At 44.3% G+C, this 26,285-nt stretch overlaps 1 protein-coding gene across 1 annotated transcript in view; it reads left to right on the forward strand.

Annotated features, from left to right (window-relative positions):
- ESR1 (estrogen receptor 1) overlaps window positions 1-26,285 on the forward strand; it is a 499,107-nt gene that overhangs the window by 425,870 nt on the left and 46,952 nt on the right. Inside the window, exons 6-7 of the mRNA XM_077283086.1 lie at window positions 13,316-13,454; window positions 15,972-16,105. Of these exons, the coding sequence (XP_077139201.1) occupies window positions 13,316-13,454; window positions 15,972-16,105 (273 nt within the window). The remainder of the gene's footprint in view (window positions 1-13,315; window positions 13,455-15,971; window positions 16,106-26,285) is intronic.

Genomic DNA, 26,285 nt, shown 5'->3' on the forward strand with positions numbered 1-26,285 from the left:
TACTCACAGTTCTCACCTCTTATGTTTTTCCAGGCTGTTTGCCACACAGTGTGCTCTTGACTTTATCTAAAGGCAATAACTACAATATAATTAAATCCAGTCTCTCTCTCATTCAATGTAGCATGATCCACAATTTTGTCATTCATCTTTTCTTTCATTCAACTCTGCTGTGTATAAAAAGTGGGCAAATAACGAATTCTGTTTTTTTTTATAATTTTGAAGCAAGTATGAATATGTTTAATTAATGTTAGAACTCGGACATTTTACACATTTATGATCATCTCATGATGATGAGAATGACTAACAGGCATGAAATCGGCTACGAATATATAATTTATACTCCTTCCAAATGATTTATATATTTTGCAAGAAGGAATAATAATTAGGCTTAAAATTAAAGCCATCTGATCATTTAATCTGTCTGCAGGTGTCTTTAGCAGAAATTCATTTTCTTTTCTAATAACTACAGGCAATGACCAGACCATGAACTCCTTGGGCTAAGCTCCGATCTTTCAATATAGTACATTATGTTCTGAAAAGTTTCTATTTGGAGATATGAGGCTGTGTTAGTCTTCAAGTTAATTTTTCTACTTTAATTTCCTGCTATGTTGAATACAAGCCTCTGTTCTGATTGAGCAAATTTGTTCAAATTATTTGGAGATACATTCTCCTTTCTTTAGCAAACCAAAACAGAGTAGTTTAATAGGAATTTCTATTTATTTCTATCATTTCTGTCATTCATTCACTTTTCAGCTCATCAACAGTGTTCAATGCCAAGAATTAGAGCGTATAACATTCACCAAACTTATTTAATATTAAACTATTATAATTTGTGGTCTTTAAGTTGTTTATTTTATATAGCTACATTCTACTAATTATTTTATATTAAGGTGTTTGGCAAAGGCTCTCCTTCTCAGAACCCACTTTAGTGATGAATCACATCTAGTATCTAGGTCCTCTAGAAGACCACAGACCTCCCACGAAATGAATGGATCTCCCATCATTAGCTTACCTGGGGGATTCGCCATCTATAAATCAGTCCAAATCAGGCAAACCTTTCAATGCTATTTTGTCATTCTACTAGGTTGGGTGTAAACTTATCATACATAAATTATATGGAAAGAGCACCGAACATAATACGTTGAAACTTTTTTAATGTAAACCTTTGAGGGACACAATAGCCAATGGACAATTATTGCACATATGCTGAAAATAAAAAATGGAGACGAACATTACTCTCTTTACTTGAAATTAGTTAGCATCTAGTAGTTGAGACATTGGAGGTTAGATATGTACAGGCTATCCTATCAATATGTTAGATATTTTTATATTCATTTACTGTAGTAAATGACTTCAAATGAAGACATTTAAATGAAATGAAGTTAAACAAGGAAGCACTACCCACCGAATGGCCTGCTAAGCCACTTGACCAGGCTCAGACTGGCCCACTGGAGAGCAGGTGACTCCTCCATTGGGCCCCTGGGCAGCCAACATGCTACACATACACTTAATGCATTATTTACAGCCAAATGACTTAACTAGTTTATTGCATAGAGGCATAGTTGAATTTGTGAACGAGGGTCAGGTATTATTGCATGTAGCTGAACAGTGAGCCACAAGCATCAATGTTTTTGATGACCTCTTGGAAACCCTGTCCGATAATGTTCGATTGACCAGTTTAAATGGATCTTGTAACCCAGACAATTATTCATTTTTTCAAGAGTAAAATCTTTGATAGTCCATAGACTCTGTATTTACAATGGGTTTCAGCAAGTTGATCATGTTTGAATGATCTGTATTGAGTATAAGATGTAATAAGTGAAGATGTAATATGCTGGATTTAAGCTACAGTTTTGTCAATGGTTCTACTAAGAGTGCATTCTGTTTTGATGTACAACTATTCTACCACTTTGTGCTCTTGCGGCTTTATAATTTTATTTAATGAAGGAGAGATAGCAATATGTGAATAAATGAGGTAAGCATATGTCAGATTTTCATATTTGATTGTTATATTAAAGGCCTCAGGTGGTTTATACTCCCACTCAAAAAAACAAAAACATGTATTGTGCAACCACTGGCTCGGAATGTGTAGCGCCCCTGAGAGTCCAGTCGCTACAGAGGTACTGCACCTCATCCAGAGGTGTGGTATCCCACTCTCAGGTAAGGAGGGGGGCACTACCCAGGACTCCAGCATTCATACACAACACACACTAGTTCAGTCGGGGCACCTGAACATACCCTTAGGGAGGAAGGCTTCATCCCAGGCTGAATAGGAATGGGTGGTGGGAGTGGGTGGGGTAGGTAGGCAAAAGGGGAGGAGCTTAGAAGGTGGGATAACAGTGTGCTAGAGCAGTTGGTCCTAGGAAACCCAAGGGAGAGGAGTGGAGAACGTAGCTGAGAAGAAAAGTGTGAGGGAAAGACAGAAGGAAGCTCCTGGGAGGACAGAAGAGGTCCTAGGGGAACGGGAAGTGCAGAAGCCACCCATGAGGCCCATATCCACACTGACCATAGTTGGGTGGAGGGACTAGGTTGCAGTCAGGGGACCTGCCCCAACTTAGTGGAAATCTTAAAGTTCAGCTAAGAAACCTGAGGCTGTGGCGTCTGTAAGAGTCACAGCCACATCTACCCATAACTCGTCAAAAAGGCAGCTGGATAGAATCGAGGGGACTCAGAGGACACTGAGGGTGAGACACTGGGCAGGAGAAGTGGAAGCCAGTGTGGTGAGATGGCCAGAGAAAGGCATAAGAAACTAGTCCTGGAAAGGTGCACCCCAGTTTACCTGGGAGTTTGCTGGACCACTGACCCGGAGAACACAGCATCTGACTGGCGTTTGTGGACTGGAGAACTGTAAGTAAAAGTGGAAGCCGCACCTTGCTGTGTCCTTTGAGTTATTCCTGCATCACCTGCCCACCATAACCACAACCACCATCTTAGCACTTAACCCTACAACTGCCCTGGGGCTTGCTCTACCCGTGGAGAGCTGCACCATCTTTGCTGCACCACCATCGCCCCAGGGGATCTGACTGCAGTGTCGGCTATTATTGCCGAGCAGCATGCGTGGCGTCACAAACATATTTCCCATAACCTTTATACCACAACACTACAATTTCTTTATGGACGCCCAGGGCAACAGACTGGGTCACTGCTGCTGTGACCTTCCCATTTAAGAACTGTGTCGGACCCAGTACCATTGAACCCCCCATGGCACTATGGGGTGCTCAAAATGCAGTAATAATTTAAACTGTATGTATTCATCTTGATACAGGAAAGATATATATCTTGGTACCGTGTTAGCCAGTAGATAGAAAAATATTTAGGATTGAGAGTCCTCAGTGGTTGATACGTTGAATATGTGAATGTGTTTTTTCAGAATTTGTATTAGTCTATGCCTGATGAAGGGATCTGCGTTGTCTCGAAAGCTTGCAATTTGTTAACATCTTTTCAGTTAGCCATTAAAAGGTATCAACCACTGAGGACTCTCAATTCTAAATATGTATTCATCTTGCAAGGCTAACCATGTGTGGTCCAAACTATCTGTAAAGGAAAGTGCCACAAACTGTACATGTGTGTGTATATATCTATATATAATATAATGTCTCCTAATATAATATGTCTTCCCCACAAATATATTTGTCCTCCTATAAGAATGACCCCATTGTTAAAAGTGATCCTTTGTCCTGGCAGCAGCCAACGGCTGCAGGGATCCAGACATTCACAGCAATGTAATCACATCGCTGTGAGTGCACAGAACTTGAAAGCAGACTGCCACCATGTCTGTATGCGAGCAGAGATGCACTTGCCTGAGCGGTGACATCATATTAGGCAGGCATCACACTAGCATTCGGCAGGGCTGCGGACGGCAGCCTTCTTCCTCCGTGAAGCCCCACCCACTGCCGCACCTCTTCATTTAGCTCCGCCTACATCTGCATGCGTCCCCTATCTTTAACATTGGGTATGCAGGCCATGCAGATATATGTGGATGCTTCCGCATGCGTCGTCTTGACACTGCGCCGACCTGCGTCAAACGCAACATGTTAGGATTTTGTTGTCATCCGCATACATCTGCATGGCCTGCATACCCAATATTAAAGATAGGGTGCGCAGGACGCGTGCCTACGTAGGCGTAGCTGAAGAGGCGCGGCAGTGGGCGGAGCTTCACGGAGGAAAAAGGCTGCCGTCCGCAGCCCTGCCGAATGCTAGTGTGAAGCCAGCCTTACTCTGCCAGCACCTGTGCCCTGCAAGCTTGCATGCAGGAGCCCGGAGCACACGGCCGAGTTTAAATACCTAGTGGGAGCAGCACTCAGTCTCTCGGCTTCTCACTCTGCTGACTGCCTCTGCCCCCTCCTCCTCTCGTCTCTCTGCTCCACACCACATCCTCAGTTATAGCCCCTTGGGGCTCCCTTCCTCTCCTGTCCGCCACAACCCCCCTGTCAGCCCTTCAGCCCTGTCTGCTCTCTCTCCACCATATCCAGCAGTCGATCTGTACCCTCTTTCTCCCCTCATCTTTGCCCCTTTTCTATCATCCTTCATTATTCCCAAGCAGAACACCAGCAGCCCCCGATCAGCCTCTCCATCAAGACAGCACTGGGCTTAATATCACTGCTTTTAACCTCTTGCTGATCATTGTTATTAACCCCTTTCTCTCTGTAGGGATAGCGAGCAATAGGTGAGTGGGCTATAATAATTATGCATGTGGTAATTGTGGATTTCATTGGTATTTGTATTGTGTGCTATTATTGTATCTGGTATTAGTGTGGTAATAGAATAATAACTGTAGACTTTTGTGTGTAAAAATTCTTTATTGATACATGGTTACGTCTCGGTTAGTCAGCATTCATATATTATATAGCAAAGGAACCAGAGTGCGTTAAGGCGTGTGTTATTAGCCAGATATTAGTTATTGATAGTCAAGCCTGACATTAATAATCAATATTTGGAGGACCCATCTAACACTTCCTGCCTTCAGTTTTAGGATATAAGGATGTTGTCTCTCAATATTAGAGATACTTCTTATTCAGACCAGAAAGTTTTTCCTTTTCTCAAATCTCATTCACCACTTTCTGATAAAAACTGTAAAATGACATAAGCTGTTATTTACTGGCATGCAAAGTCTTAAAGGGAATCTGTCACCTTCTTTTTCGTATATAAGCTTTTGCCACCGCCATCAGGGGCTTATCTACAGCATTCCATAATGCTGTAGCTAAGCCCCCAATGTAACCTGAAAGATAAAAAAACAAGTTATATTATACTCACCTTGGGGGTGGTCCGGTGCGGTCCGGTACGATGGGCATCGCAGTTCGGGTCCAGCGCCTTCCATCTTCATGCAATGAAGTCCTCTTCCTTGCTTTCTGTCGTGGCTCCTGCACAGGCATACTTTATCTGCCCTGTTGAGGGCAGAGCAAAGTACTGCAGTGCGCAGGCGCTGGGCTTCTCGGACCTTTCCCGGAGCCTGCTCACTGCAGTACTTTGCTCTGCCATCAACAGGGCAGATAAAGTATGCCTGCGCAGGAGCTGCGACAGGAAGCAAGGAAGAGGACGTCATTGCATGAAGATGGGAGGTGCCGGTTCCGGACCACGACGCCCATCGGACCGGACCACACTGGACTGCCCCCCAGGTGAGTATAATATAACTTGTTTTTCTTATTTTTCAGGTTTCAATGGGGCTTATCTACAGCATTACAGAATACTGTAGATAAGACCTGGTGGCGGTGACCGAAGCTTATATACGAAAAAGTAGGTGACAGATTCCCTTTAAATGTAGGTAGTACATGCCGATTATAATGTGTTATATGTGATTGATTTTTTCATTCTGCCTCCCAAAGATTGTAGTAAGGCTCGGCGCACATTTATCCTGCGCTCTGCACTGAGAGCTTACACCGGGGTTTCCGTGTAAATCTCTGAAATACGTGATTCAGATGGGACCTCTGGCGGAAAATTCCCTATAATGAGGCAGATGGAGGAACTATGGATGAAATAGGACCTGTGATCCGGTGGTGTCCGTCTTTTTAGGATTGCATAAAAGTGCTGTCGGCCACAGTTTTGTGCACTTCTGAAAAGAAGGACACTGTTGAACAGAGGCCAGATTGATTTCATAGTAACTCTGCTGCCTCATTATAGTGAATGGATCCATCGGTGAGTTTGGAGCACCCCCAGACGCAGGGCCAAAGGGTACTCGGTACCGAGCCTCTCTGTATCGGTCTTGGGGTTGTCACGGTGGCTAGACCCGGTCCGTGACCCTGCTAAGGGGCGTCCAATGAAAGATGAGATGATGGTGCGTGGTGTAGGTCGCGATGAATAACGAGGACACAGGGTTGCAGTCTCTTTACCTCTTTACTGAAGGCTTCAGGATCCTCAATCCAGAGTACTGCTAACAGGGCTGGCTGAGACCGGCCGGTCCGAAGGCACCTCCAGAGTTCCCTTTGCAGGTGGAAATCAGTGCCTACCTTCTAGCGCCTGTGTGTTGTAGTACCTCCCTGCTGAGCATCACGGGATAGTCCTCACAACTGTTGTGTCTGTTTCTGATGTTCTTCTTTCTCACAACTCGTATCTATTCTGATGTTCTTCTCCGTCCCCCAGATGATATGGCTAGGACGCACCCGTATGACAGGTAGGCCTGGAGTTCTTCCGGGACCCTAGCGTCGCCCCTCTCCCACAATTGCTCCCTATGTCTGCTTAGGTGATTTAGGTGAGACAGCCAACCTATAATTAACTGTCCTGCCTTTGGTTTGAAGTAATGCGTGGAGCCCAATACTTCCTCAGCGTTCCGGCCACTGGCTACGCGCCTCAGTAGGATGTTGCCTCGATCTTACGGCAGGACTCCTACTGGTATTATCTCCTTTTTGCTGTGATCTCGTTTCTCACTTCTCCACAATAAACCTCGCTTCTTGTCCTTTCTTGAGATACCGCCGCAATGTAGTGCATGCGCGGTTCCTTAACGTTCTGTCTGGTTCGCTAGGCCTCTGTCAGGATCCCACCCCTGACAGGGACCCCCCTGAATCTTTCCCCGCAACACCCTCTGCCACAGGCTGTTGCCTGGTTCCAACCCAGTCAGCTTCTGACTAACTTCCTATCCAACCCCCAGTTTTACCAGATTGTGAGGAGTGGCCTAATACATAGTACCCTTTGCTCCCCCTGGAGGCCAGACTGTGAAGTGTATTGGTGTCTGTGATACCTGGTCAGGTGAACTCCTTAAGTGCCATCGGACATACCATCACTCCCCTTAGTGGCGGAGCAACAGTACTGCAATGACCAGGACTCTGGGGCACTGCACTCCCCCCCGGTTAAATCCAGTACTCCCAGACTGGGAAGAAAACAACAATACATGTCAGCAAAAGACATACAAATTTTGAAAATGCTATGAACAAATAATTATAACAGTGCTTCCCTTTATGGGAGGTAAGGACTCTTGAACGTTACAAACAAAACATGGTTAAATACTTTAAATAACATACTATAAATGACTTCTATTACCCAGCTGGGTATTCTACTTAGTGCAAATTCTGAACAATAATTTAACTTTTCCTTTAAGGGCGTATAAGCTGAACTCACTAAAGGCTTACTATAAAACTTCTAAAATATAAATTAACTTTTTCTTTATTTTTCTCTTCTAAGTGCAATACTCTTCTTTTTACTCTCTGATTGTTCATATGCAGGACCGCCTGTCTATCTGCCCAGGCCTACTGCCTCTTTTCTTAGTACAGGATCACTGAGCCATCTCTCTATGGCTCCTGGGAGGACTCACTAACCTCTACAGGTTCACTTTTCCCTGAAATTCAGCTTTCAGTTCTCTTCCTGTCCTCAGTCTTTTAATAATATAATTAAACATTTTCTATAACTATCTAACTGGCTACATATTACTTGCTATGTAAGACATTATTTCTATTCACTTTCTTTTAAGGTAACATTATACATTAAGTGTAACTGGTGAACATCCCCTTTAAGAGGGAACCAAGTCTCTTTGAGGTAGCGCAACTTCTCAAGTCGCAAGTCTGTTTACAGCAGGAACTCCTGTACTGTTTCCAGGAACAGTTTCTTCGAAAAGAGTTCCTTTTCTTGTAAAACCAGTAGGGGGCACCCTTAATAAGGTGCAAACTATTTACAATGCAGTTTGTGAACCATTCACCGTCCATGATTCGGAAGTCTTTATAACAGGGGTAAACAAGGAGCAAAAAGGAAAATAAAAGCAAAAATAAAAAGCAATAGGGATCCCGGGTAAACAAAGGGATCCCTTTAATAACAACCCTGGTCAGGTACTAGCAGCAGAAGACACAAAAGACGAACAGTTAACGAACTATATACAATCTCAGCAGCTTAGGTTCATGAATCAGGAGGTGGTTTCCACCAGGGCTTTACCTCACAGGTAGCCCTCTGGGGCTTAGAGAGGCTTGGCCCCACATCCACCCCCCTCAGCCGAGGACGGGTGGAACCCACGGTCACACGTTGGGTTGAGACCGCCGGATGATCCATGGCGCAGGCGGTAATCGGCCCCTCAACAAGGGATCCGGCCTCCTGGGCCTCAGGGGCGTCCGGAAGAGTTGCGCACCGCTGGACATCATGAGCCCTCCAACCAGTCCCTCGCTGCCACCAGGTGTAGACTACAGCATCCCCAGGCTGCAGGTCGCGGTCTGCATTGATCATTCCGTGGCAGGGGTCCACTTCGCCCCGGGCGACATGCACCTTCAGCGGCTCCCCGATCTCTTGAATAACTCCTCGTCCTTCTTGGGAGTTGAAGGCAATCACTATGCCCCACTTCGGCAGAGGGTCCTGCACTTCGGCTCTCAAGTCGATCATGGCCACAGATTGGGTTTCCCTCTCCTTTCTCTCCCGCCATGCGGTCACCAGACGCCGCTGGTGCTCCATCCATGGCATCAGCTTCAGGTCCCACTCCTGCGGTTCACGGCCCGGTGACGGGGTCCGTGAGTCCTCCGCGGCCGGGTCGGACGAAGAAGGGAGCGCGGGGGACAGGCGAATCTCCGCAGAGTGGACCAGCCGGGAACTCACCCAGGCGTGGGCTTCTCGGCACCGCTCCTCCTGCCGGGCCTCGGCCGCAGCCACCCATTTGTCCGGCGAGCGGCTGCTGGGTCCTCCTCTCACGTGCAGCTTTGCAGCGGTCAGCACCTGCTGTAGCGGTGGGTTCTGGCTTGCTCCCACCGATGCGGGCTGGCGCCAGGTCGGGTCGTCCCCACATCGCTGCTTGGAGGCCGCCATGTCTGTCCCTTCTTCTTGATCGTCTTCCCGCATTCTCTTTCGTGGGCGGCCCCGTCTCCATGGTCTCCACCCTCCAAAGAGGATGAGAAGGCGGACCTCAGCTGCTGACGGACACATCCTCAGGATACAGCAATACTTAGACTGGGCGGCCATTGTCTTTCGCGCTCTGCAGCTTGTCTACGCCCACTTCCACGCCCTTCTTCTTCTCCTGCGCTCCTCTTAGCGCTGTAATGGCGGCGGTTTTGGCGGGAACTTCTGGTGGTAATAGCAATGCACAGTCTTTGCAATAAATCACAGTTCAAGCACAATTCAGACACAGTTCCAAGGCACACATGACCTGATTCTTCAGGCTTAAGTAGATCCTGTTCGTGACGCCAAGTTTGGAGCGCCCCCAGACGCAGGGCCGCGGGGTACTCGGTACCGGGCCTCTCTGTCTCGGTCTTGGGGTTGTCACAGTGGCTAGACCCGGTCCGTGACCCTGCTAAGGGGCGTCCAATGAAAGATGAGATGATGGTGCGTGGTGTAGGTCGCGATGAATAACGAGGACACAGGGTTGCAGTCTCTTTACCTCTTTACTGAAGGCTTCAGGATCCTCAATCCAGAGTACTGCTAACAGGGCTGGCTGAGACCGGCCGGTCCGAAGGCACCTCCAGAGTTCCCTTTGCAGGTGGAAATCAGTGCCTACCTTCTAGCGCCTGTGTGTTGTAGCTCCTCCCTGCTGAGCACCACGGGATAGTCCTCACAACTGTTGTGTCTGTTTCTGATGTTCTTCTTTCTCACAACTCGTATCTATTCTGATGTTCTTCTCCGTCCCCCAGATGATATGGCTAGGACGCACCCGTATGACAGGTAGGCCTGGAGTTCTTCCGGAACCCTAGCATCGCCCCTCTCCCACAATTGCCCCCTATGTCTGCTTAGGTGATTTAGGTGAGACAGCCAACCTATAATTAACTGTCCTGCCGTTGGTTTGAAGTAATGCGTGGAGCACAATACTTCCTTGGCGTTTCGGCCACTGGCTACGCGCCTCAGTAGGATGTTGCCTCGATCTTACGGCACGACTTCTATTGGTGTTATCTCCTTTTTGCTGTGATCTCGTTTCTCATTTCTCCACAATAAACCTCGCTTCTTGTCCTTTCTTGAGATGCCGCCGCAATGTAGTGCATGCGGGGTTCCTTAACGTTCTGTCTGGTTCGCTAGGCCTCTGTCAGGATCCCACCCCTGACAGGGACCCCCCTGAATCTTTCCCCGCAACACCCTCTGCCACAGGATGTTGCCTGGTTCCAACCCAGTCAGCTTCTGACTAACTTCCTATCCAACCCCCAGTTTTACCAGATTGTGAGGAGTGGCCTAATACATAGTACCCTTTGCTCCCCCTGGAGGCCAGACTGTGAAGTGTATTGGTGTCTGTGATACCTGGTCAGGTGAACTCCTTAAGTGCCATCGGACATACCATCACTCCCCTTAGTGGCGGATAGTGTTGAGCATTCCGATACCGCAAGTATCGGATATCGGCCGATACTTGCGGTATCGGAATTCCAATACCGAGATCCGATACTTTTGTGGTATCGGGAATCGGTATCGGATCCATATTACTGTGTAAAATAAAGAATTAAAATAAAAAATATTGATATACTCACCACTCCGGAGGCCCCTGGACATCACCGCTGGTAACTGGCAGCCTTCTTTGCTTAAAATGAGTGCGTTTAGGGCCTTCCATGATGTCACGGCTTCTGATTGGTCGCCTGCCGCTCATGTGACCGCCACGCGACCAATCACAAGCCGTGACGTCATTCTCAGGCCCTAAACTCCTCATTCTAGGAATTTAGGACCTGAGAATGACGTCGCGGCTTGTGATTGGTCGCGTGGCGGTCACATGAGCGGCACGCGACCAATCAGAAGCCGTGACGTCATGGAAGGCCCTAAACGCACTCATTTTAAGCAAAGAAGGCTGCCGGTTACCAGCGGTGATGTCCAGGGGCCTCCGGAGAGGTGAGTATATCAATATTTTTTATTTTAATTCTTTATTTTACACAGTAATATGAATCCCAGGGCCTGAAGGAGAGTTTCCTCTCCTTCAGACCCTGGGAACCATCAGGATACCTTCCGATACTTGGTGTCCCATTGACTTGTATTGGTATCGGGTATCGGTATCGGCGATATCCGATACTTTTCGGGTATCGGCCGATACTATCCGATACCGATACTTTCAAGTATCGGACGGTATCGCTCAACACTAGTGGCGGAGCAACAGTACTGCAACGACCAGGACTCTGAGGCGCTGCATTTTCATCTGTCACGTCACTCGGAGATTTAGCTGAAAACCCTAATGTGAGTGCTCAGCGTAGAGGGGAGGATAAAAGTGATTATAAATGTTATGTAAAATGTTCCCAATAAAAGCTTCAACTCAATCCACAAAAAAGCAAGCCCCCAATCAGGTCTGACATCTGTTAACGGAAATATAGGGGGCTTCCACATTACTGGCAGCACAAAGGCTCTTGAAAAGCGAAACTGCTCCTCGCCCCCCCAAAGAAATCCAGCAAATTCTCAGCTCCCATATCCAACTGCCCCCCTCCCTTCTGAGCCCCAGTGTGCCTAAACCACAGTTAGCGCCCACATGTTTGGCATTTCTGAAATGATGAGAGCCTGCCTAATTTGCAGGTGCATGTCTCCAGAAGCATGAGTTGGGCATAATTTACTGGTCACTACAACGGCAGTTTGCAATTTTCACTCAGCAACATCCACTGCTGCTTATTTCTGGAAAACATCCATGGAGTCAAAATCGTCACTACACCTGTAGATCAATTCCCAAAGGGGTATCATTTACAAAATGGGGTCCCTTGAGGTATTATTCTGCTTTTCTAGCACTTAGGGGCTCTGAATATGTTTCTTGGGTGCAGCAGCACCCATGATTGATTTTTAAAGAGGTATTTCCATCTCATACATTGATGGCATATCCACAAGACCTGCATCTTTCTAGAAAATAAGTTATGTAATGTCCCACTCTACTACTATGGGGAGCATGGTGGCTCAGTGGATAGCAATGCAGCCTTGCAGCGCTGGGGTCCTGGGTTCTAATCCCACCTTGGACAACATCTGCAAGGAATTTGTATGTTCTCCCTGTGTTTGCATGGGTTTCCTCTGGGTACTCCGGTTTCCTCCCACATTTCAAAGACATACTGATAGGGAATTTAGATTGTGAGCCCCATCGGGGACAGTGATGATAATGTGTGCAAACTGTAAAGCGCTGCGGAATATGTTAGCGCTATATAAAAATAAAGGTTATTATTACTAAATGTGTTGCTGTTAGGCTACTTTCACACTAGCGTTAACTGCATTCCGTCACAATGCGTCGTTTTGCCGAAAAAACGCATCCTGCAAAAGTGTTTGCAGGATGCGTTTTTTCACCATTGATTAACATGAAGCGACACATTGTGACGGATTGCCACACGTCGCACCCGTCGTGCGACGGATGCGTCGTGCAGTGGCGGACCGTCGGGAGCAAAAAATGCTACATGTGACGTTTTTTGCTCACGACGGTCCGCTTTTTCCGACCGCGCATGCGCGGCCGGAACTCCGCCCCCACCTCCCGCATCTCACAATGGGGCAGCGGATGCGCTGGAAAAATGCATCCGCTGCCCCTGTTGTGCGGCGGAGACAACGCTAGCGTCGGGGACCTCGGCCCGACGCACTGCGACGGACCGAGCCCGACGCTAGTGTGAAAGTAGCCTCAGTGAAAAATAGGCAATGCCCTATTTTAGAGGAAGGACCCACATCTACTATACATTTATGACATATATTATGGATATACCATAAATGTACATGATAGTAGGACCCCTTTAGGTAAAGCATCTATTAGCATAATATCGCCTAACCGGTCATCATAATGCAATCTGCTTTAAATAGTGGTCCGTATAATAGGAAACAAACGTAAAAATCCCTGGAACCATGGGTGTCGTTATCTAATAAGTCCTCCTAGAAAAGAAAAGTAAAATATTTCTAAATCCTGTTTACATTCCTTTTATATAGATTTTACACATTAAAAATCATTCATGTTTATAAAGTTTAGCACAGTAGATTGTTTACATGATAACATGTTCTTTTCCCCCAGGTTTTGTAGACTTGACTCTCCATGACCAGGTCCATCTTTTGGAATGCGCTTGGCTTGAGATACTTATGGTTGGCTTAATCTGGCGCTCAGTGGAACATCCAGGCAAATTATCATTTGCTCCAAATCTCCTACTAGACAGGTGTGTATCCCCTAAATATGGATAACAGTCGCCATATACAGGTTTAATTTATTTTTAAGCTCTTATATGGAAGATGTAATAATTAACTTTTTAATAAGCAACATAGCTAGTAATGGGTTCCTTCCAATAATGATCAATACTGTCATCTCTAGTCCTCCAATAATTCCCAAAAGGCAGATTATAGTAACAGAATAATGTAAATAGTAATTTTCAGTAAATTATCACTTTCTTTTTAAATATATGATATATGCAATCCCACATTTAGATGCTATACAGTATTATTAAAAAGTCTAGCAATACATCATGTGTTCGCATTAGTGCACAGACTTTCTTGAGAATTGATTATGTACTTTCAATGGCAACTGATTGTCAGTTAGGGTACCCAGTATAGATGATGTCATTAGAGGGGAGTTGTTCTTCAGTACCTAGCAGCAGCTGCTACACATTGAATGGAGCTATGCAGTACAGCTTTGTTCATTGTGCTCACACTTCAGACCTTATAACATCTGTTGGAGAGCTGGGTGTCACCCACCATTAAACTGATATTGATGACCCATCCTATGTATTGGTGATCAATATCTTTAGTCCAGACAGTCCTTTACAAGAGGAGCAGGTTTAGTGAAAACTGGCCACATCATGGCTGTAGAGCTGTGGAAATAATAGCTTGTAAAGTTTATATTCTTACTTTCATTATGACTAAGAGGGTGTTAGCAGAGATTCATCTCTGAGGGACTTTTGCTTTTCCCCTACAAGATATTTACCAATCATAAGCAAGAGGCGTCATGACGGGGAAGGAAAAAGAACATGTCCCCCTAGAATGTCAGACCCAGCATTCTCTCTGTGAGACACGTAATAACATACAGAAGCTGTCCTCTTTGATCTCACTGTGATTTCAGGGGGGAAGGAGCTCTCCTCTTACAGGACTGTCAGCTCTGTGCTACTCCTTTTCCCCCCACACTGACTGCCATGAGAGAAGAGCTGAAAGAAGTGTTTATCATTATAAACACCTGGGAGTCAGGTTATATAGTGTTTAAGTCACCCTATATTATATATCTCTTATCTTAGTACTCTGCCATCTAGTCTGTAAAAACAAAATGCCTCTGAGGTCACGTTCACACTATCAGTATTTGGTGAGTATTTTACTTCAGTATTTGTAATCAAAACCAGGAGTGGGCGATAAATGCAGAAGTGGTGACGTTTCTGTTATACTTTTCCTCTCATTGTTCCACTCCTGGTTTTGGCTTACAAATACTGATGTAAAATACTGACCAAATACTGCACATGTGAACGAGGTTGAAGACAAACTATTCTCTTGCTTTTTGAACTCTTGCAGAGAGGAGACCAAATCCTGGTGGTCTCATACTCTTTGGTATTGGGTAGTGCAAACTTGGACATGATGACCTTTTCCAAACATCAAACATTGTTCTACTGGTCATCAAAATAAGGTAAAGGGGAGGCAAAAAAACAGGCCCTTCTGTACTGGTGGCAAAGCTGGTCACTATAATAGGGGCCAATTTGATTTTAGCTATGTTACCCCTCCTAGCTGCACTAAACACCATACCCCTGTTTTACCATTGTGAGTATACTTGTTATAAACACTTGTATACACTTTTCTTTGTGGCAAGACTGGAAGAGTTAATGTATTTACAGCGTAGCCTTCTAGGTGCAGGCAAAGTGCTTTTAGAGAGTAAAATAAACTTGGTAAAGTGTTATAAAAACGTCATTTTGGCTAGAATAACTGAGATCTATTATTCTGAAATCTACATTTTATAACAGAAAGGTTGGTCACAGTAGGTAAACTATAACAATGAGCCTCGTAGTAAAAAACATACCCCCTGCCTGAGCGGTCCTTATAAATGGTCAATTACCGTAGTGGGAAAGAAACATTTCTCACCTTCTAACAGCAAATCGTAGCAGATAATTAAAAACGGGAGTTGAGTTTTGATGTTAACCATTCATGGTGAAGGAACATGGTGGACTGTTCTAATTACATCTCTATAGCCGTATATACAGTATACAACATCCCAGAGTTTCACAATATTTCCAATAATGAGCCAAAGATTATATATTACGCATAGAAAAATTCAGTAACAGCTGTGCTTGGAACAAAGTCTGGACCCCATAATCGGCCTCATTCAAACTGGTGTTTCTGTGTTTATTATGTTTCCTCTACATATATGGATTTTCCTAGAAGAACACATTGACACCTATCCACAGTAAAAGTAATAACTACTAAATAATACAGGTCAGATCACTGAGACCCCCATGGATTGCCATAAAGGTGGGCCTCTGTCCTCTTTTTAGTAGTGTGGCAGTCAAGCATGTGCACTGCTAATACAATCTAGAGAACTGCTGGAGATTGCCTGGCGATGTACTAGGAAATTATCTTCAGTATTCTTGGAGGATGATTGGAGCATAAATGCACATGCTTGACTGTCACTCCATTAAATTGGGGAATGCACATGTCATGTCTTTCCATTGATAAGATACATGTTAATTGTTTGCATCTCTCTGCAGGAATCAGGGGCGTTGCGTAGAGGGCTTGGTGGAAATTTTTGATATGCTGGTAACCACAGCTACTCGATTCCGAATGATGAGACTACGTGGGGAAGAATTTATCTGCTTGAAATCTATTATTCTTCTAAATTCTGGTAAGTATGTAATACAGACTTAGATGTGAGCCATGTCTCCCTACAGTTGTGTTATTCATTTGTTGAAGAGGTGACATGTCAAAGCCTGGCAAGGGAGTGTGAGTGTAAGGCTACGTTCACACATAGCATTTTTGATGCATTTTTTCTGCAGCAAAACCTGTCGCATGTATACAGAGTCATGTAAAAGTTTGGGCACCTCTGGCCAAAATTAATGTAATTGTGAACAGTTAAGCAAGTTAAAGATTAACCCCTTCATGACCGGAGGTAGTTTCGATTTGCGTTTTCATTTTTTGCTCCCCTTCTTCCCAGAGCCATAACTATTTCATTTTTCTGTCAATATGGCCACGTAAGAGCTTGTTTTTTTGCGGAACGAGTAGTACTTTTGAACGCCACCATAAGTTTTAACATATCATGTACTGGAAAACAGGAAAAAAATTCCAAGTACAGTGAAATTGCAAAAAAAGTGCAGTCCCACAGTTGTTTTTTGTTTGGCTTTTTTACTATGTTCACTAAATGCTATAACTGACCTGCCACTATGATTCTCCAGGTCATTACAAGTTCATAGGCACAAAACATGTCTAGCTTCTTTTCTAAGTGGTGAAAAAAAAATTCCAAACTTTGATAAAAGAAAAAAAAATTGTGCCATTTTCCGATACACGTAGCATCTCCATTTTTTGGTGCATTTTGGTGCAGATACGACCTTTTGATCACCTGTTATTGCATTTTAATGCAATGTTGCGGCGACCGAAAAACCGTAATTCTGGCGTTTTGACTTTTTTCTCGCTACTTCGATCTGGTTAATCCTTTTTTTTTATTGATAGTTCGGGCGATTCTGAACTTGGTAATACCAAATATTTGTATGTTTAATTTTTTTTATTGTTTTATTTTGAATGGGGCGAAAGGGGGGTGATTTGAACGTTTATATTTTTTTTATATATTTTTAAAAACTTTTTTTTAACTTTTGACATACTTCAATAGTCTCCATGGAAGACTAGAAGCTGCCATAACCCGATCGGCTCTGCTACATACAGGCCATGATCAGATTGCCTGTATGTAGCAGAATTACTCACTTGCTATGAGTGCCGGCCACCGGGCGGCACTCATAGCAATCCGGCAGTGACAACCATAGAGTTCTGCAGGAGATCCTTGGTTGTCATGCCAACTGTTATGACCCCAATGGCGAGGGTCTCAGAGGAACGTGGAAGTCTGCAGAATACAAAAAACCAGCTCATAGGGCAGTGGTAACTGGGTTGACCATATATCTACTCCTAACGCCAACACTAGAAGTAGCCGGGGATCATTCCTACGATGATTCTAGATGACACGCTCCAGCCGGAGAATCTAACTACCCCTAGTAGAGGAAAAACAAAGACCTTTCTTGCCTCCAGAGAAGGGGACCCCAAAGCTGGATAGAAGCCCCCCACAAATAATAACGGTGAGGTAAGAGGAAATGACAAACACAGAAATGAACCAGGTTTAGCACAGAGAGGCCCGCTTACTGATAGCAGAATAAAGAAAGGTAACTTATATGGTCAACAAAAACCCTATCAAAATCCACACTGGAAATTCAAGAACCCCCGAACCGTCTAACGGTCCGGGGGGAGAACACCAGCCCCCCTAGAGCTTCCAGCAAAGATCAGGATAAAGATTTGGAACAAGCTGGACAAAAATACAAAACCAAAACAAATAGCAAAAAGCAAAAAGGCAGACTTAGCTGATATAACTGGAACCAGGATCAGTAGACAAGAGCACAGAAGACTAGCTCTGATAACTACGTTGCCAGGCATTGAACTGAAGGTCCAGGGAGCTTATATAGCTACACCCCTAACTAACGACCCAGGTGCGGATAACAGGAATGACAGAAAAACCAGAGTCAAAAAACTAGTAACCACTAGAGGGAGCAAAAAGCGAATTCACAACAGTACCCCCCCCTTAGTGAGGGGTCACCGAACCCTCACCACGACCACCAGGGCGATCAGGATGAGCGGCATGAAAGGCACGAACTAAATCGGCCGCATGAACATCAGAGGCGACCACCCAGGAATTATCCTCCTGACCATAGCCCTTCCACTTGACCAGGTACTGAAGCCTCCGCCTGGAGAGGCGAGAATCCAAGATCTTCCCCACCACGTACTCCAACTCGCCCTCAACCAACACAGGAGCAGGAGGCTCAGCAGAAGGAACTACAGGCACAATGTACCGCCGCAACAAGGACCTATGAAATACATTGTGAATAGCAAACGACACAGGAAGATCCAGACGAAAAGATACGGGATTAAGGATTTCCAATATCTTGTAAGGCCCAATAAAACGAGGTTTAAATTTGGGAGAGGAGACCTTCATAGGAACAAAGCGGGAAGAAAGCCATACCAAATCCCCAACGCGTAGTCGGGGACCCACACCGCGGCGGCGGTTGGCAAAGCGCTGAGCCCTCTCCTGTGACAACTTCAAGTTGTCCACCACATGATTCCAGATCCGCTGCAACCTATCCACCACAGAATCCACCCCAGGACAGTCAGAAGGCTCCACATGACCTGAAGAAAAGCGAGGATGGAAACCAGAGTTGCAGAAAAAAGGCGAAACCAAGGTGGCGGAACTAGCCCGATTATTAAGGGCAAACTCAGCCAACGGCAAGAATGTCACCCAATCGTCCTAATCAGCAGAGACAAAACACCTCAAATAAGCCTCCAAGGTCTGATTGGTTCGCTCCGTCTGTCCATTAGTCTGAGGATGGAAAGCAGACGAAAACGACAAATCAATGCCCATCCTACTACAAAAGGATCGCCAGAACCTGGAAACGAACTGGGATCCTCTGTCTGACACAATATTCTCAGGGATGCCGTGCAAACGAACCACGTTCTGGAAAAACACAGGAACCAGATCGGAAGAGGAAGGCAGCTTAGGCAAAGGAACCAAATGGACCATCTTGGAGAAGCGATCACATATCACCCAGATAACGGACATGCCCTGAGATAGCGGAAGATCAGAAATGAAATCCATGGAGATATGTGTCCAAGGTCTCTTCGGGACAGGCAAGGGCAAGAGCAAACCGCTGGCACGAGAACAGCAAGGCTTAGCTCGAGCACAAGTCCCACAGGACTGCACAAATGACCGCACATCCCTTGACAAAGAAGGCCACCAAAAGGACCTGGCCACCAGATCTCTGGTGCCAAAAATTCCCGGGTGACCTGCCAACACCGAGGAATGAACCTCGGAAATGACTCTGCTGGTCCACTTATCCGGGACAAACAGTCTGTCAGGTGGACAAGACTCAGGCCTATCCGCCTGAAATCTCTGCAACACACGTCGCAGATCCGGAGAAATAGCTGACAAGATAACTCCATCTTTAAGAATACCAACAGGATCAGCGACTTCAGGAGCATCAGGCACAAAGCTCCTAGAAAGAGCATCGGCCTTCACATTCTTTGAACCTGGTAAATACGAGACAACAAAATCAAAGCGGGAGAAAAACAATGACCAGCGGGCCTGTCTCGGATTAAGGCGTTTAGCAGACTCGAGATACATCAGATTTTTGTGATCAGTCAAGACTACCACACGATGCTTAGCACCCTCGAGCCAATGACGCCACTCCTCAAATGCCCATTTCATGGCCAACAACTCCCGATTGCCCACATCATAATTTCGCTCGGCAGGCGAAAACTTCCTAGAGAAAAAGGCACAAGGTTTCATAACAGAGCAACCAGGGCCTCTCTGCGACAAAACGGCCCCCGCTCCAATCTCTGAAGCATCCACCTCAACCTGAAAGGGAAGTGAGACATCGGGCTGGCACAAAACAGGCGCCGAAGTAAACCGGCGTTTCAACTCCTGGAAAGCCTCCACGGCAGCAGGAGCCCAGTTGGCTACATCGGAGCCCTTCTTGGTCATATCCGTCAAAGGTTTCACAATGCTAGAAAAATTAGCGATAAAACGACGGTAGAAGTTAGCGAAACCCAAGAATTTCTGAAGACTCTTAACTGACGAGGGCTGAGTCCAATCAAGAATAGCTCGGACCTTGACTGGGTCCATCTCCACAGCAGAAGGGGAAAAAATGAACCCCAAAAAGGGAACCCTCTGTACACCAAAGAGACACTTTGAGCCCTTGACAAACAAAGAATTTTCACGCAAAATTTTAAAGACCAACCTGACCTGCTCCACATGTGAATCCCAATTATCAGAAAAAACCAAAATATCATCCAGATAAACAATCAAAACTTTATCCAGATACTTCCGGAAGATGTCATGCATAAAGGACTGAAAAACTGAAGGCGCATTGGAGAGCCCAAAAGGCATCACCAAGTACTCAAAATGACCTTCGGGCGTATTGAATGCGGTTTTCCATTCATCACCTTGCTTAATGCGCACAAGGTTGTACGCACCACGAAGGTCTATCTTGGTGAACCACTTGGCACCCTTAATCCGGGCAAACAAGTCAGACAACAGCGGTAAAGGATACTGAAATTTGACAGTGATCTTATTTAAAAGCCGATAATCAATACAAGGCCTCAAAGATCCGTCCTTTTTTGCCACAAAAAAGAATCCCGCACCAAGAGGGGAAGAAGACGGACGAATATGTCCTTTCTCCAGAGACTCCTTGATATATGAACGCATAGCGGTATGTTCGGGTACCGACAGATTAAACAGTCTTCCCTTAGGAAATTTACTGCCAGGGATCAAATCTATAGCACAGTCACAGTCCCTATGAGGAGGCAGAGCACTGGACTCAGACTCACTGAAGACATCCTGATAATCAGACAAATACTCCGGAACTTCCGAAGGCGTAGAAGAAGCAATAGACACAGGCAGGGAATCCCCATGAATACCACGACAGCCCCAACTTGAGACTGACATAGCCTTCCAGTCCAGGACTGGATTATGAGTCTGTAACCATGGCAGCCCTAAAACAACCAAATCATGCATTTTATGTAAAACCAGGAAACGTATCACCTCGCGGTGTTCAGGAGTCATGCACATGGTAACTTGTGTCCAATACTGCGGTTTATTTGCTGCCAATGGCGTAGCATCAATACCCCTAAGAGGAATAGGATTTTCCAATGGTTCAAGAGTAAAACCACAGCGCTTAGCAAATGACAGATCCATAAGACTCAGGGCAGCACCTGAATCTACAAACGCCATGACAGGATAAGACGACAGTGAGCAAATCAAAGTTACAGACAGAATAAATTTAGGTTGCAAATTACCAACGGTGACAGGACTAACAACCTTAGCTATACGTTTAGAGCATGCTGAGATAACATGTGTAGAATCACCACAGTAGTAGCACAAGCCATTCTGGCGTCTATGAATTTTCCGCTCATTTCTAGTCAGGATTCTATCACATTGCATTAAATCAGGTGTCTGTTCAGACAACACCATGAGGGAATTTGCGGTTTTGCGCTCCCGCAACCGCCGGTCAATTTGAATAGCCAGTGCCATAGTATCATTCAGACCTGTGGGAATGGGAAAACCCACCATAATATTCTTAATGGCTTCAGAAAGGCCATTTCTAAAATTAGCGGCCAGAGCACACTCGTTCCAATGTGTCAGCACGGACCATTTCCGAAATTTTTGGCAATACACTTCAGCCTCGTCCTGTCCCTGAGACATAGCCAGCAAGGCCTTTTCTGCCTGAATATCAAGATTGGGTTCCTCATAGAGTAAACCGAGCGCCAGAAAAAACGCATCAATATCAGCCAATGCCGGATCTCCTGGCGCCAGCGAAAAAGCCCAATCCTGAGGGTCGCCCCGTAAGAACGAAATAATAATTTTTACTTGCTGAGCAGAGTCTCCAGATGAACAGGGTCTCAGGGACAAAAACAATTTACAATTATTCACGAAATTCCTAAACTTAAACCTGTCTCCGGAAAACAGTTCAGGAATCGGTATTTTAGGTTCTGACCTAGGATTTCTGATAACATAGTCTTGTATGCCCTGCACACGAGTAGCCAGCTGGTCCACACTTGTAATCAAGGTCTGGACATTCATGTCTGCAGCAAGCATAGCCACTCTGAGGTAAAGGGGAAGAAGAAAAAAAAAACTCAGAATCTTCTTTCTTATAATCCCTCTTCTGCAATGCATTAAACACTTAATACTGGCCTGGCAAACTGTTATGACCCCAATGGCGAGGGTCTCAGAGGAACGTGGAAGTCTGCAGAATACAAAAAACCAGCTCATAGGGCAGTGGTAACTGGGTTGACCATATATCTACTCCTAACGCCAACACTAGAAGTAGCCGGGGATCATTCCTACGATGATTCTAGATGACACGCTCCAGCCGGAGAATCTAACTACCCCTAGTAGAGGAAAAACAAAGACCTTTCTTGCCTCCAGAGAAGGGGACCCCAAAGCTGGATAGAAGCCCCCCACAAATAATAACGGTGAGGTAAGAGGAAATGACAAACACAGAAATGAACCAGGTTTAGCACAGAGAGGCCCGCTTACTGATAGCAGAATAAAGAAAGGTAACTTATATGGTCAACAAAAACCCTATCAAAATCCACACTGGAAATTCAAGAACCCCCGAACCGTCTAACGGTCCGGGGGGAGAACACCAGCCCCCCTAGAGCTTCCAGCAAAGATCAGGATAAAGATTTGGAACAAGCTGGACAAAAATACAAAACCAAAACAAATAGCAAAAAGCAAAAAGGCAGACTTAGCTGATATAACTGGAACCAGGATCAGTAGACAAGAGCACAGAAGACTAGCTCTGATAACTACGTTGCCAGGCATTGAACTGAAGGTCCAGGGAGCTTATATAGCTACACCCCTAACTAACGACCCAGGTGCGGATAACAGGAATGACAGAAAAACCAGAGTCAAAAAACTAGTAACCACTAGAGGGAGCAAAAAGCGAATTCACAACAGCCAACCCATCGGTGACCGGGGGTCAATGTCAGAGTTTGACAGCGGCATTTAACTAGTTAACAGCTGTGGGAGGATCACGATTCCTCCCACGGCTGTTCTGCACACTTGTCAGCTGTTCAAAACAACTGACATGTGCCAGAAAAGATGTGGGCTCAGTGCCAAAGCGCACATAAAAGGGAGGGTGTCCAACATTGGCTTGTTATTACTCCCGATGTCGAAAAGGGGTTAAATGATCTCTAAAAGGCCTAACATTAAGTTGACACAGTTCCTGTGTATTTTAAGCAAAAAAATATATTTTCATCTTTTACATTTTACAAACTACAAAGAGGAAAATGGGACAATGAAAAAGTTTGGCTACCCTGTATGGTTAGTACCTAGTAGTATCCCCTTTTGAAATTACCACAGCTTGAAAATGTAGCAAGCCAAGAGTCTTTCAGTTCTTGTTTGAGGGATTTTGATTCATTCTTCTTTGGAAAATCCTTCCAGTTCTGTGAGATACCTGGGTCGTCTTGCATGCACTACTATTTTGATGTCTAGCCATAGATTTTCAATGATGTTCAGACCAGGGGACTGTGAGGGGCAATGTAAAGCATTCAGCTTGCACCTTTTGAGGTAGTGTAATGTGAGTTTTGATATGTGTTTAGGATCACTATCCATTTATAGAAGCTATCCTCTTTTTAACTTCAGCTTTTTTACAGATTGTACTATTTTGCATCAAGAATTTGTTGAAATTTCTTTCTTCCCTCTACCCATGACATGTTCCCCATGCCATTCACTACAACACAACCCCAAAGCATGACTGATCCACCCCCATGCTTAAAGGTTGGAGAGATGTTCTCTTCCTTAAATTCTGAGACTTTTTTTCTTCACACATGCATTTGATCATTGTGGCCTAAGAGTTCTATTTTAAGTTAATTGATCCACAGGACTTTTTTCCAAAATGCATCAGGCTTGTTTAGATGTTCTTTTGCATACTTCTGATGCAGAATTTTATGGTGAGGACACAGGATATGTTTTCTTCTGATGATTCTTTCATGTAGGACATTTTTGAACAGGTGCTCTGAACAGGTGCTCTGAACAGTAGAACAATGAGAACAATGTACCACAACTCTAGAGTCTGCTAAATCTTTCTGAAGGTCTTTTGCAGTCAAGAAGGGGTTGTGATTTGCCCTTCTAGCAATCTTACGAGCAGCTCTCATTGAAATTTCCATTGGTCTTCCACACATTATCTTGCCCTTCCAGACCTTATCTTGACCTCCACTGTTCGTGTTAACTGCCATTTCTTAATTACATTTCTAACAAAAGAAAGTGCAACTTTAAAACGCTTTACTATCTTTTTATAGCCTTCTCCTGCTTTGTGGGCCTCCACAATTTTCATTTTCAAAGTGCTAGGCAGCTTCTTAGAAGAACCCATGGCTGCTGTTTTTTGGCATAAGGTTAGAGGAGGAAGAGTTTGTATAAAGTTGGTAAATTTGCATCACCTGCCCTTTTCTAACAATGATAGTGAACAAGACATACATAACTCTAACAGGTTAATAAAGGTCTGAAACCTTGGTCAAAGTTTTCTGAGCACACAGATCTCCAAGAGTGCCCATTTTCCTTTTTGTAATTTTTAAATTGAAAAAAAAAATTGCAATTTTTTTTTTGCCTAAAATACAAAGGAAATATGTCATCTTTAACTGTAGCCCTTTTAGAGATCACTTCTTCATCAACTTGCTTAATTGTTCAAAATAACAGTAATTTTCAATACGGGTTCCTAAACTTTTACATGCCACTGAAGAGATACTGCCACATGTACAGATTTATTGTCACATGTACAAATATGGTGCCACATGTACAAATACACTGCCACAGGTACAGATATACTGCCACATGTAAAGATATGTTGCCACATTTGCAAATATACAGCCGCATTTACAGATATACTGCCACATGTACAGATAGACTGCCACATATACAGATATACTGCCGCAAGTACAAATATACTGCCGCAAGTGCAGATATACTGCCACATTTGCAAATATACAGCCGCATTTACAGATATAATACTGCCGCATGCACAGATATACTGCCACATTTACAAATATGTTGCCTTATGTACAGATATCATGTCACATGAACCAGAACACTGTTGTGCCTAAAAATCTACTGAAAGAGCTGTAATGCTTTTCATTCAGTAAAATAGCACAGGTTTATTGGTTGAGGCCCAACTAATCATGTATTGGTATCCTATGATAGAAAATCAATTATAGGGAATATGTCAACAGGTTTTTGTTATTTAATCTGAGTGTGGCATAATATAGAGCAAGCAACCCTGATTCCAGTGATTTGTCACTTATTAGGCTGTGTATAGTAGTTTCAATACAATGAGTGTTTTATCAGCAGGAGATTATCACTGTCTGACTAGATCTCACTTGTACATCAGTCCAGCTAATCTGTGTAACCCCACCCCTACCATTAAGTAGCAGATTGTTGACAATGTGCAATGTACATGGGAAACTGTCAGTCAGTGGCATGGCGGGGTTATTCTCTCTCTCTCTCTCTCTCTCTCTCCCTCTTATGTCACTACTATACCCACCTCAACTTGTACCTTCTTTAATGAGGGCATTTCTTCAAAAATAAAAAAATACGAATGTGGCACTATTTGCTCTCTTTGACTGATAATCCCAATGTCTGATTGATCCCAATGTCGCACATTAAAGGCACAGTAGTCTGTTACAGTATACCAGCAAGCTCTCCATATCTAATTTATGTTAATAACCGACATTTTTATTGTGGCAAAATGAAGAAGAAAAATATTGTTTATTTAAAATTAAAGCAAATTCCTCCATTTGAGCTTTAGCAACAAATTATAACTAATTTCATAAATTGTCGCACAGAAAGGCCATGACATGAGATTATGCCAATATTGTAATTTTTGTTAATGAGATATAACAGATATGTTTATTATGTAGCCATTGAATAAATGTAATTTAATTAGATTTACCAGTTCCCTGTTGGATAAATTGTAGCATATTCTGCAACTAAAGTAAATTTAGAATGTTCTTCTCACTTTATGATAATTACTCCTAATTATGGTGCTTTATGAGAAAGCTCGCCTTTTTTTTACTGATATTCTTGCTTTGCTTTTTCATGCAAATAGAATTTTCTGATTAATTAAAACATGACCTTTTCCAAGCTGCAGTATGTTAATGAATATATTTTCTTTTAAAAGGTCCTTCTGTCAATGTATCTTTCTGTAGAGACAAAATTACTGGGATTTTATGACTTCAGAATCTTTTCAAATATAAATGTAGAATTTGTCATGATGGATATTAAT

The sequence above is a fragment of the Ranitomeya variabilis genome, chromosome 2, assembly GCF_051348905.1.
Source record: "Ranitomeya variabilis isolate aRanVar5 chromosome 2, aRanVar5.hap1, whole genome shotgun sequence".
NCBI lineage: Eukaryota > Metazoa > Chordata > Amphibia > Anura > Dendrobatidae > Ranitomeya > Ranitomeya variabilis.